Genomic DNA, 12,422 nt, shown 5'->3' with positions numbered 1-12,422 from the left:
CAAGCCTGCAGCTTCACTGGCGCATCCTTATCCATCCCCAGTGCACCAGAGACCTTCGGCAAACAAGAAATCATCACATGGATTCAGCCCCATGTCCTGGCTCTCCAAAACAACTCAGCAACGAGCTCAAACCTTTGTGGAGGTGGTGGAGGAGGTTCAAAGTGTTTGTGGAAATGGAGCGTGACCATAAATAGCTTCTCAGCCATGTCACACAGCTGTAGTCTAAGCACTCTCTAACACACATGGCTAGAGTTGCACCAGGAAAGAAAGCAACCATGCCACAGCTTAACTTTCAGTAATATGCAGACACTCAGCACAAGAGACTCGTGCCGGTCCAGAGCTGCCAAACGGGCAGACAGACTTGCCAGAGGAGCCGCAGGAGCAGCACAAGTTCTGAGCACCGGATCTGAGCCTGAACCCGAAGTAAATCCCATCAGCCTCCTTCTCAACTTAGGAAATTCTCCCTTGCGTCAATTCTCTACCAGCTTTGTTGGAGGAGCAGTTCTGCTGGCAACGCTCTTCCCCGTTCAGGTAACAGAGTTACCTAGTGCTGACCGGCTACAAGAGGCTTGAGCTGCTCCTGCAAAAGTAATAGCCGTAACATCCAGGCAGACAAACAGAGCGCCTGCCCTGTGCCTGGTGGAAAATACCATTTTCTGGACAGGTTTGACTACTCAGTTGCACTGGCCACTGATTCCGCCTTTACAAGAAACAGCAACTTTGCCTGCATACCAGAAACCCTCCAAAGACTCAGGAGGGCTCCCAAGTCAGTCGCTGTGGAGCCCAGGGAAAACGAGGGGAGCGCAAAAACGACACCACGTGGCAAAGGCAGCCACGGGCAGCACCACCCTGCAGCCCCAGGCAAGAGTGCGGAGAGCACAGGCAGCGCGACACGGAGGGACACAGCAGAAGCCAGCAAGGTCGAGAATAAGTCACTTTTGGTACAATTGCAAAAAGATATCAAACAGGAATTGCCTCTTTTTTTGTCTTTTTCTAAGTTTTATAAATAAAGTGTGATAATTCTTTATAAAAACTAACCTCAGAGCCACAAACGGTTTGCGGGAGGTTCATGAGAAACTTTAAAATTATTCATTTATTAACTTTTAACTAGCAAAGTCTCCGAGAATATTCCCCCATAGTATGGTCAAACATTCTCACCCTCTCGGATTAAAAAAAAAAAAAAAAAAAAGAAAAAGAAAAAAAAGCTGACTATAAATACGTTCTCTCCTGTCCGATTTCACTTTTAAACTTAGATAATTTAATAACTCTTAAAATGATGTTTCTCTCTTTAAATAAAGGGCTCTTTAACCACATAAACTGGTTGTGTAAACCATCACACTAGAGACACTTGATACCCTCAAAACACGGGAACAACTAGTGATTTTGGTCTTGTTCAGTGCAACACATTAGGCACAAAACCGGCCTGCAGCCAAGGCGGTACCTTCCCCCTGCCCCAGGGTGCTGGGCCCCCATCCCGGCTCCGTCTCCGCGCCGGAGCGGCGGCTCCGCGGCCTCTTCCCTTCCACCACTCCAGCTGACGCCGAGGAAGCCCGAGGGAAACCCACTGCTGGGCACAGAGGCACACCTAGAGACGAACACAAAATCAATTACACACGACACCCTGACTGCAACCACTGGTACCAAACGAGACAAAAAGCAGCAGGTTTGGGCACCGGGCAGGCAGGCCCCGGACACACCGCCTGGATAATGAAATTAAGCCTTTGGGACGCAACTAACATTGGGGTTCCCGACCCGGTCCAGGAGAAGGCCTCCCTCCAGGGCTGCCTCCCCATGCCCTCCTGCAGCCTCTCCTCGGCCAGGGCACCGAGGTCCCGTGGGCTGCAGGCCCCTGGGCGGGAGGAGGAACCATCTGCACGGGACAAGGGACGCACCACCACCGCTCACATCGATCCGAACACAACACAACAAAACCGGAGTGATCAGCAGGCCGGTCGCGGGCCAAGCGGGAGGAACCCGGACCCGTGCGGGAGGGTTTGTGCTTTGGGGATTCCAGGCTGGTTTTGTGCCTAATTGCCCTGCACAGACAAGCTCAGGCGACACTCGCTTCACTAAGACCGGGCGTCCGTTTTGGATTTCACTATCGTGATGACACTAGTGGTAGCAACCTTGCCAGGGACCAGGGGCCCCACGCTGGAGGTAAGCGGCCCCCGCACGGGGGTCACGGGGCTCCGGGCCACGGTTCTAGCGAAGTTCTGGAGCGCCTCGTATTTGGAGCGGAGAGCATCCAGTTCCATTTTCATGCTGGCGTTCTCGGAGGCCAGCTTCTCCACTTCCTGCTGCAGCTCGGCCTTCTGCTTCTCCAGTTCCTCCTTCTGGGTTACGCGCTTGACTCTGCAGCTGGCCGCATAGCCCCGGTTCTTCAGCGTGCGCCGGCGCTGCTTCAGCTGGATGATCTCCTCCTTCGACAGGCCCCGCAGATGCTGGTTCAGCTCCCGCACGGACATGGTCACCAGCTCCTCATCCGTCAAGCTGGTCCCATTCTCGCCCGGCTCTCGCTTCACCTGGGGAGAAGAGGGAGGGTTGTTGGAGGCCACGGCGACGCCGTGCCCGCCGCCCGCACCCCGGCGCCCGCCCGCCTCACCTTTAAGGCCTTGTTTCCTTTGTTGGGGGTCGTCATAACACGGAGCCTCGTCGGTCACCTTCTGCAAGGCAAAAGCAAGAAAAAGTTAGAGCAGCTCCCCGGGGTGCAGCAGAGCCCACAGCGATGCCCGTTGCCAGCGCACATCCCCACGGCGCTCCGGACTCACGGGCAACGGGCAGCGTTCTCGAACGGGAACGGCTGCCGCTCATCCGTCCTTCCACACCCCTATTCCCACGGAGACTTGTGGCAACGCTGTTTTTTGCTTGGGGTGGGGGAAAATAAAACACGGGGAGGAGTCAGAATACACGGAAGCCACGTTTTTAAAAATAGCCTGGCAGGCGGCAGGCTCGGTCCGGAGCACGGCTGCTCCAAGCCAGTCATGCTGACTCAGCAGCCTGGCAGCCTTGGGCCTCCTGCTCCCAACCTCATCCTCGCAATTCCTGAGCGCCGGCGCCTCTCCGGAAAGCGCCCGAGCAACCCAGGCCTCGGGAACCCCTTGGACCCACGCTGGTGCTGCCTGGGCAGGTGGACCAGGGCAAGCTGCCCATACGGGGAAGCCTCTGCTCCACCACACACCCAGCAAGCAGCCCACGGCAGGAGGCTGCCGCTCGCTCCCGTTTGGAGCCTCCCTGCTTCTCGGGGAGATCAGCACATGCAGGGAGCAGGCCAAAGCTCTGGCCCGAGTCGGGACAACCTGACCCAGTAGCACAAGCGTAAGGGCCCCATCACAAACTCACTGACCTCTCAGCAGCCCTCACCTCTCCCAGTCAAATGTTTCTTGAAAGGAAAAAAACCTTAGCCAGCAGCCTTGGGCAATGCCAAGGCACTGAACCACTTTTCCCTTCCCTTATCTCAGGGCCAAGCATTGCTCCTAAGAAAATAAAGATTAAGGAGGGCCAGGAGAAGGGGAGAGCAGACCCTGTCACTGCCGGGGGGCACCTCAGAACCAAGGGGAGCAATTCCCAGGTTTCATGGCAAATCACACCCAAACCCGCTCCTGCCTCTGGGTACCTCCCCCTCAGATTTTAGGTCAGGATGTTGCTCTGCAGCCCAGTGAATTGAATCCTCTCCAATCATTCAGCAGACACAACAGCGTCTCCAACAACCAGCATCCGGCTGCAAAGATTCCTGTGCACATCCAGTCCACAGACACCTTCGTGCTCGCGGTCTCCTCAGCGCCAAGCAGTCGATAACAGCGAGTTCTCCCATGTAGCTGCTTCTTTGCTGGCTGAACGCGAGAGGCGCGGAGAGAGGGCTATAGCCAAGGACCACTCGTGCAAGTCAGCAATACGAAATCGAGCTCTGGCAGCAGCCACGGCCCAGGCTCTCCGCAGCACCCACCGCTGCCCCACAGAGGTGAGCGGGGCCGGCGTCCTCCAGGACACACGGAGGCTCTGGAGCTCAGAGCCTGCCGGGAGCCGGGCTATTTATACCCCGAGGACAATGCTCCTTCCAGCGCGCCGCCCGCTACAACCTGACAGCGCGGTGCAGAAAGGTCACTTTGGCGGCCAGGGAAGCCAGCTGCAAGGCAGCAGGCGAGCGCAGAACGGGCAGCATAGCAGCCACTTCGCAAAAACCAGCTTTCCCCTTTCTCTTAAGCCATTGCATTTCTTTCCTCCGTTCCTATTTGGCGGTGCTGACAGCGAGCGCGAGGCCACGAGCGCTGCGGGTGCGCAGGGGCCTGGGGGGGCCTCGAGGGCAGGGGGTGCAGGGGCAGCAGCGGTGCTCGCGCAGGCTGGACCCCCAACGCACTGTCACTACCCCTAAAGCTATGGGAACCCACGCAGAATTCCAGGGAACAGGTTAGTGCAGAGGAAGGAAACTGGATGTTCAGATTTACGGGCAAACCTGCTCAGTAAAGCCCTTTATCAGGAGAAGACAGAGGTCTATCGAACAGATTGCAGGAGCCACCTAGAAACCTTCTGCTGTGCACATCCCAGCTACAAACTGATAAAGTGGTTTTGTTTTTTAAACATACATTTGTGAATGGATTGTCTGAGCTAAGGGCCTTCTGGTGAACCCCACCTGCTCGGCAAACCCACACCTAGCTGCTCCCAGACCAGCTGCTGCTCGGAAGGGAACCGCGAGAAGCTGGCAGCTGCGGGACATCCAACACCCTGCAAGAAGCCACAGAGTCCGGGAGGAGGCAACAGTGGACAAGAGGAGAGACCGGTCCCAGTCCCCAACAACAGCAGCTTAACCATTTTTAATGGTAAGAGTCAAGCATTTCCCAGATGGAGGAATCCAGCCTTGTCTGGCCCTGCTTGCAGCCAGCATCAACCCCAAAGCAGAGCCTACGAGGCTGCAACAAGACCCCGGCTGACATGTCCTCGCCCCAGGCCCCTTCCAAGAGGTCAGGATGGGAAGAACCGGCACGTGAGTCCCTCCAGAGCACAGGAGGGACGCCCTGGCTGTTCTCCAGCCTTGCTCCCAGGATCAGAGACCAAACCGCCCTGCAGTGCAGAGGACAGCCAGGGACCTGGCGTCGAGGCAGGGGCCAGCCTGGCCTGCCTCTCCAGACTGCTGACTCCCAGCTTTCGGTGCCTTCCTGAAGAAAGATCGCGCTGAAAAGTGCCAAACGCAACGACTGCAGTGAGGAAAATGCAGCCTCGACACATTTCCGCGGCGCTGGAAAGGCCTGAACTCAGCACAAGCAGAGCCAACTCCCTCCCGGGCCGGGCGGCCGCCTGCGGAGCCCCCGCGGCCCCGTTCCCCACTCGCGGGCTGCGCCGCGGGCCGGTAAACACGGTGACGTCACCGTCCCGGCGCGGAGCGCGGCAGCCGGGAGGGCACTTGCCGCGTGCCCTCCGCCTGCACCGGCTCTGAGCTCTCCGCACGGGAGCCCAAGGAAACCGTCACTGCCCTGGTCCCAGCTGGAACCGGGACAGGCTGTGCCCGGTGCGTCCTGTGTCCCCCGCCCGTTTCAACGGCCCCGGGCGCCGTCCTGCCCGCCCGGAGCACCGGCTCCCGCCGCCGCGGGGACCGCGCCCGGGGGCGGGACGGCGGGGGCAGCGCCGCGGGGACACGGGCCGCCCCCAGGACCGGCCGCCCTGACCGGGCGCCTCGCGGGAAGGGGCGGGTGGGGAGCGCGACCCCCCCCCCCCCCGCCCCGGCACACGGCGAGACCGGCGCGGGGGCCCGTTGGCTCCGCGCACCTGTTGCGCGGCCCCGCGGCGGGCACCGGGCCGGGGGGGGGCCCGGGGCGGCGGCCGCGGCGGCCCCCACCGTGAGTCAGCGGCGGCCCCACAGCGCAGGGCCCCGCCCCGGACCGACCGACCGGCCCGGGCCGCCCCCCGGCACCGGCCGCGCCGCCGCCCCGCCCGGTGCCCGCCCCCCCGCCGCCCGCGCCGCCGCCCCCGCCGCGCTCACCTGCTCGCGGTGCCGCCGGGGTCGGGCGGGAGGTGGCGCTGGGAGGGACCGGGACGCCGCGAGCCGCCGCCGCCGCTCACGGACGCGTCACGTGATGTTTGGGTCACGTGTCTCCATTCATGAGGCGCCCGGTGCGGCCGCCCCGAGCCTTAAGGGCGCCGCGCGCTCGCGTCGGAGGTGGCGGCGGGGCGGGGTAGGGGGGGCGGCCCGGCGGGGCGGGAGCGGGGCCGGGCGGCTCCGCCAGGCGGCGCCCGCGGGGCGGGCGGGGGCCGGGCGGGGGCCGGGCGGCTGCAGCGCCGCTTCGGCGGGGCCGGGCCGCTCTGCTCCGCTCCGGCTCCCCGGGGCTGCCGCAGCCGCGCGCCCTCGCCGGAGCGCTGCCTCGAGACTGCCCGCACGGCCCGGCACGGCCCGTCCCGTCTCGCCCGCTCTGGTGTCAGCGGAACCGCGCGAAGTGCTCCCCGGGGCGCGGCGGACACCGGCGCTCGGTCCCCGCCCCTCCCCGCGGCCAGGGGCTCTTCCCTGCCCGCCCGGCCCCCGGGCAGCGGCTCCCGCTGCTCCGGGCCCACGGGTCCCGGCCCGGGGAACGGGCCCATCCCGGGGCGCCGCGCGCGAGCAGGACAGCGAGGACCCCCGGCCCCGCCTGCAGCCCCCTGCGCCAAGCAGCCCGCAGCCACAGCCTCGCTCGAGAAGCAGTTTATTATGCAGGGAAGGAGAAACCGTCTCTAACACATCTAGGGGGTCGCACTTGGTGCCAGCCTCAAGCCGAGCCTTGAAAAAGCTTTTCCATTACTGGTACCTTCAGCACCTCTGCGCTGGTCACTGAACACTTTCCCGGTATCGGCGGGCTATCTAGGATTCCCCATGGACAGAGCAAGCCCAGCTAAGCATCTCCCCTTCCCCAGCCTTCCCCGGCAGATGCCAGAGAGGGACACGCTCATCCCTCCCACGCTCATCCCTCCATCCCTGCCTGCGGAGGGGCAGCCTGCGCCCAGCTCCACAGCGCACTCGGGCTTCCAGGGAAGAGCAGCATCAAGGAAGTCCTGAAGGATATTTGCTATTAAGAAGTCATATAAGGCATCAGAGAAAACCTTGTCTTTGCTGCCCTTCTTGAGCCGGTTCCCAAAACCTTTCCCAACTAACAACCTTTCTAAGAGATGGGCTATAGTCCATCCAGGTGCTGCAAAGGGCCAAGCAGGGCTTCCCTCTCAGCTTGCTGCTGCCACAAGCTGGACAGATCTCTCCCCTCATAGGTATGGCAGTTTCATGGACAGAGGAAACCACTGTTTCCATTTTTTTACTGCTATTTCTTGTTCACAAATTTGAGTCAGACTTGAGAAATTCTCCAGACTGCAGCAGAGAAATCTTCCTCCTCTGCAAGGGTATAGTCGTCTGCCCAGACAACTCCCCGTTGTGCATTAAGTACTCCCTTAACCTCTTTTGGGTCAAGCTGGGACTGGACCTTTCCTTACAGATCTCACACCAGACAAGCTAGGCGAGATGGGACAGCACTTGAGTCACAAGCCAAAACAGATGATTCAGTGTTTTCCTTTGGTCTTCTATACTAAAGGACTAAGAATGCAGCGGCATGAAGCACCCCAGCTAGCTTCTAACCCTTCTGCTTTTGGGCAGCAGGAGTGTGATATTTTCAAAAGGAAAGGAAGAAAAAAAATGAAATGTGCTAGAAAAGACCAAAGAAATCTAACTGTGCCAATATAAAGGGGTATTGCGGGCTGCTGTACTGGAATTCATCAGCCCAGCCCAGGACACCATTGGTGAAAAATATTGTCTAGGAGGGACAACCAGCCCGTCGCAGCATAAACTGCAGGAGCTGAAGTAGAGCAGGCCCTGGCAGTGGGTGTCAACAGCACAGACCAAGGAGACATAGCCTGATTCAAGGGAAGGAGCCGAGGACAGTGCTGCTGTCACCAAAACCAACCAGATGAAGCCCACTCGAGCCAAACAGAACAGTGCAGAAGAGGGTTTTCTCTGGTGTCACTGACCTCAGTCCTGCTTCTTGCGGCCCTAGGAGTAGTGCAAAGGGCAAAGAGCATGTCAGCACAGCAACCACTGAGGCTTATTCATGGGTGTGCAGGAGCAGGTTCTGCTTGTGGAGAGCTAAAGGTTGCCAGAGGGAAAAGGGAGAACTTGCTACCCCTCCACCTGTTCAACCACCTAAGGCAGCGAGCAGCAAAGAAGGAACAGGGAGAGATGATGATGGTTCCCAAACTATGCGGAGCAGGGAGAAGCAGCAGCCAGCAGTGGAGTGTGGTTTGAGGACTGTCAAGTCAAGGCAGATGGGAAACAGCGCAGAGGCACTTTGATCCCTTTTGAGAGGTAAATTAGACCCTAGCCTCTAATGAAGCAAAAAGCACTGCATTTCTGCAGTATTACCTGCAGACAGCGACAAGAGACAAGCTGACAGCAAACGCTGAGGCAAGAGGGATCCAGCCTGGTTCAAAACATTAAGACCAAAGACACTCTGAAACCTCTTAGAAATATCAATAGAAACTGTATCCACATGGGACACAAACTGTTCAAGCTCTACAGGTATTGCGGGTCTCTGGCCAAATGATGTCCTTGATAAAACTCTGGTGATGACATCACCCCCTGCCCAACAGAAAACAGCAATTATTAGGGACAGTTTTCTCTAATCACACCAGAGGTTGGACCCTTTCCTACAACCTCATGCTGCCCCATAACTACTGCAAGCTGAAAGCCAGGTATGGGGAAAACCATCATTCAGACTGAGAGTTCTTCCTTAGACCAAGAAGAAAGGGCATATAGGAGACTGATGACCAGCACAGCCAGACTACAGTAATCTGGTCAGTTCTTCTTGCTGCTGGGGCTCTTAGAGTTGAACAGACTGACTTTGCTGGCAGCTGTCACAGACAGAGAAGGAGACTCGAGCTTGACCTTATCCAGCAAAGTCTTCTTTATGGCTGCTGGGGAGATCGTCTCTTGGTCTGCCAAATGCTGTAGCTCCCTGCAAGGTGGTGGGGGAGGGAAAAGAGAGTTAGTCATAGCAAAATAAAGAGACCCAAGAGGTATGGACAAAAGTTTGGTAGCTTCTTCAGGACTTCCTAGTGCCCACCTTGTCCGGATGCAGGAAGCCTCCACAGCATTGATGAGGAGCGAGCGAAAACCGCCACTCTCCAGGAAATGCAGGGCATGGATGGTGGCTCCCCCGGGCGAGCAGACGTTGTCCTTCAGCTGACCCGGGTGCTGCTCAGATTCCAACAGCATTCTGGCAGCACCCTGTAGCAGAGAAGAACAGCTGCCAAAAACTGACTGAGGAAATCTGTTGCCAGACACTCCTGTTCTCCACTGCGTATAGCAGCACCTAAATACTCACAGCGGGCAAAACTGGTCTCCTGCCTCACAGACCTTGGCAGGCTGCCAGAGCGCTCTTCTGAGCTGAAAAAGCCTGCAGGGGAGTCCTGGTTCTCCTGGGCCAGGCTCCCATAACAGCGCCAGCACCAGCAGGTATCAGCGAACACTTCCTCTATTCCCTCACCAGGAACTTATGTCCAGTCAAATGAAACACATTTAAGTAAATTCAGTGCAAGTACTGTGATAATTTTAAACCGTGAAATACGGAATACTCTGCAGCAAGCAGGCACCGAGTCAGCGTGGTTTGGAAGGGCAGATACTGACCAGCAATGCCTGGGCTCCGAGGCGAACAGCCAGCCTGCGAGGAAGTCCCATCTTCACTCCTCCATCCGCCAGAGCATCCAGGGCAGTGAATGCCTGAGACCACACAGGGACTAAGTGACTGGAAGTTATTCTCTACTCCAGAGCTAATGTTCTTAGGAAAAAAAGAGTCTTTGGGTTCCTAGGATCACAGTATGACTGCTGCTGCTTACAAGGACTTAACAAATATCACCTCTAGTCAACCCAGTTCCCAGGTGAGACTGCTCCCCTCTACTGCGTATCGTACCAGACTTGCCCCCACCACTTCCAGATGATCTGGGGGGAATAAGAGAAGTCGAGTTCCAGATCATAGTAACAACAGGCCTGGGTGTTGCAACATTGGCCTGTGGGCAATGTACACTACCTATGGACTTCAGATTCATATGTGGTTAATGGACTGTCAGTGATGATCCAAACTGTTACAGATTGGATGCCTGAATTATGCATTCCATTGCAAATATAAATAATTATAAAAGCAAGAATTCACCACCTGATGTAGCACAGATTTTCACTGTATGCAAAGCCCACTCCTCTCCCCAAAAATGTTGCAAGCTGATGAAGCAGCACATACATACGCAGGGCCACTGCCACTGAGCCCCGTTACAGCATCTATCAGGTCTTCCTCCACTTCGGTGCAGAAGCCTACACTGGCCATCAGCTGTTCCAGGAGCTTCCCATCCTCCACATCCGCATGGGTCCCGGTGGCGTAGACTGTAGCACCTTCCCGGACAATCACAGGGGTGTTGGTCATGCACCTGATCACTTTTGGTGTGGGGCAAAAGGTGGAGAGTTTCTTGAGGTAGAAAGTAATTGGAGATAGAAAGAAAGGAGGAACAGAGGGAAAAAGGAGTTTTAATGTGTATTTGGCATTCTAAACAGACTGCTTAGGAAGGAACTCCTGAGGAACACAAATAATGTGAGTACAGGGAATAGAAAGACTTCTGCATCCCAGCTTTCCTGCTTTGAGCTAAAGTGGACAAATTTCATGGGTAAAGTCTGCAGAAGTGCTACCATATGGAGAGCTGGGCAGAGCTGCCAGCTGGGAGTGAAACCTGCAGCCCTGTGCTCCCACCCAACCTGCAAATCCCTGCACAAGCTCCTGAAGACACCGGCACCCTAGGGGAGATGACCCACCTATGCCGAGAGAAAGAAGATGCTGCAACACTTTGCATAATAAGAGAGCTGGCAAAAAGACTATTTGATTCCAGCTTATTCTGATGAGGACAGGTGAGCAGGCCCAAGGAGGTCAGTCGGCTGCAGCACAGACTGAGCCTTGCTGGAAGCACAAGTGGATGCTGTGCCGACTCCGGGGACTGGAGGAGGAGGTGGGTACGAGGCCGATCCAGCAGCGTGTGGGACAGGGGACGTTCCCTGGGCCCTGGGGCGCATTATGGACAGCTCCAGGAGAACATGGTGCTGGCGGGCAGCCTTGGCTGCGCCTCACCTTCTCGATGGAGCTGATGGTGACGCCGGCTGCGCAGGAGACCACTATGTGGCGGGCCTCAATGTCGGGGCCCACCTCGTCCAGGATGAAGGGGATGATGGGAGGCTTCACGGCCAGGAAGAGGACGTCGCTGCTCTTCACCGTGTCCTTGTTGCTCACCGTGAAGTTCACGCCCATCTTCTGCAAGGGCCGAGAAGAGGCGGGAGCGGTGCTGGCCCTGCGCCGCGGCCCCCGGCCCCGAGGCGCGCGGCCCACGCGCACTCACCCGCAGCCCGCTCACTGTGGGCAGCTCGGTGTCCGGGGAGCTCGCGGTGATCTTGTGCGCCGCCAGGATCCCTGCGGAGCACAGCGCGCTTGAGCCCCGCGCCCGGGCGAGCCCCGCGCCGGCCCCGCCGCCCCGCACCCACCTGCCGCCGTGAAGCCCCGCGCCAGGGCGAAGGCGAGCTGCCCGGCGCCGATGAAGCCCACGCTCATGGCGCCGGCGAATCGAATCGAATCGAATCGAATCGAATCGAATCGAATCGAATCGAACCGGCTCCGCTCCGCGCCCGCCTGCAGCCGCGTCGCCGCCCACGTGGCCGCGCACCGAGCGCGGCGGCGGGGACGCGTGGCAGCGGGGCGGGCTGCCGGAGCGCAGCCAATCGGCGAGCGGCAGGGCGGGACCGCACTGGGCGCTCCGCCACTCAGGGACGAGGGGAGGAGCCCCCAGCTCGGCCCGCGCCACCTATTGGCGCAACCTGTGTTTGGTGTTGCATCATTCGCCGCCTACGGAGGCCGCCCGGGGTCAGCCGAGGGCGGCCCGCTCGTGTCTAGGCAACGGCGGCGCCGCGAGGCGGCGCCCTCGCCCCGCGCGCCGGGCGGCGCGGCGCCGCGGTGCCTGCCGGGAGCTGTAGTCCGGCGGGCGCCGCGGTGCCTGCCGGGAGCTGTAGTCCGGCGGGCGCCGTTCTGGAAGGTTCGGCCCGCGAGCCCCCGCGCAGCGTGGGCACCGCCGTCTTCCTTTAGTTGGCTCTCGGCGGCCTTGTGTGCGCGGGGCAGCTGTAGGGGCGACTTATAACCAGGCCGAGGCTGTGGCGTGGAGGCTGCAGAGAACGTACACAAATCCGTACACTGGTGAGGGCCTTGCTGGGGCAGCGGCAGCCAAGGAGTTGCTACTCCTGCCTCCATGGCCACCCTCGGTCCAATTGCACCCATGGGCAAGAGGTATGGAGGGATGCGGCGCCCGCCCGTGAGTGCCCCTACTCCCCTGCACATAGCGCTGTTTCCTGCCCCCGTCATAGGCATTTCCCAGAGAACCGAGTCCGCGGCATCGGCTCTGCC

The 12,422-nt window shown here is 59.1% G+C and overlaps 2 protein-coding genes across 2 annotated transcripts; both read right to left on the bottom strand.

The window, feature by feature from the left end:
• Positions 1-2,014: 2,014 nt before the first annotated feature.
• On the bottom strand, positions 2,015-6,082 carry MAFG (MAF bZIP transcription factor G). Its single transcript, XM_088535917.1, has 3 exons — positions 5,972-6,082; positions 2,603-2,663; positions 2,015-2,522 (listed from the first exon to the last, which is right to left on the bottom strand). Exons 2-3 carry the CDS (start codon positions 2,636-2,638, stop codon positions 2,070-2,072), a joined length of 489 nt encoding a protein of 162 aa, XP_088392043.1. The 5' UTR covers positions 2,639-2,663; positions 5,972-6,082; the 3' UTR covers positions 2,015-2,069.
• A 2,672-nt stretch (positions 6,083-8,754) lies between these two features.
• PYCR1 (pyrroline-5-carboxylate reductase 1) lies at positions 8,755-11,583 on the bottom strand. The gene is made up of 7 exons (XM_088535887.1): positions 11,513-11,583; positions 11,371-11,441; positions 11,106-11,285; positions 10,233-10,454; positions 9,626-9,718; positions 9,063-9,226; positions 8,755-8,954 (listed from the first exon to the last, which is right to left on the bottom strand). The coding sequence occupies exons 1-7, from the start codon at positions 11,577-11,579 to the stop codon at positions 8,795-8,797; spliced, it is 957 nt and encodes a 318-aa protein (XP_088392013.1). The 5' UTR covers positions 11,580-11,583; the 3' UTR covers positions 8,755-8,794.
• Between the last annotated feature and the right edge of the window lie 839 nt (positions 11,584-12,422).

This window comes from Tinamus guttatus, unplaced genomic scaffold (assembly GCF_059628265.1).
Source record: "Tinamus guttatus ecotype Peru unplaced genomic scaffold, ASM5962826v1 Tinamus_guttatus_pri_ptg000649l, whole genome shotgun sequence".
Taxonomy (NCBI): Eukaryota; Metazoa; Chordata; class Aves; order Tinamiformes; family Tinamidae; genus Tinamus; species Tinamus guttatus.
The sequence above is the reverse complement of the archived record's forward strand: the minus strand, read 5'-3'. Positions and strand labels throughout refer to the sequence as shown.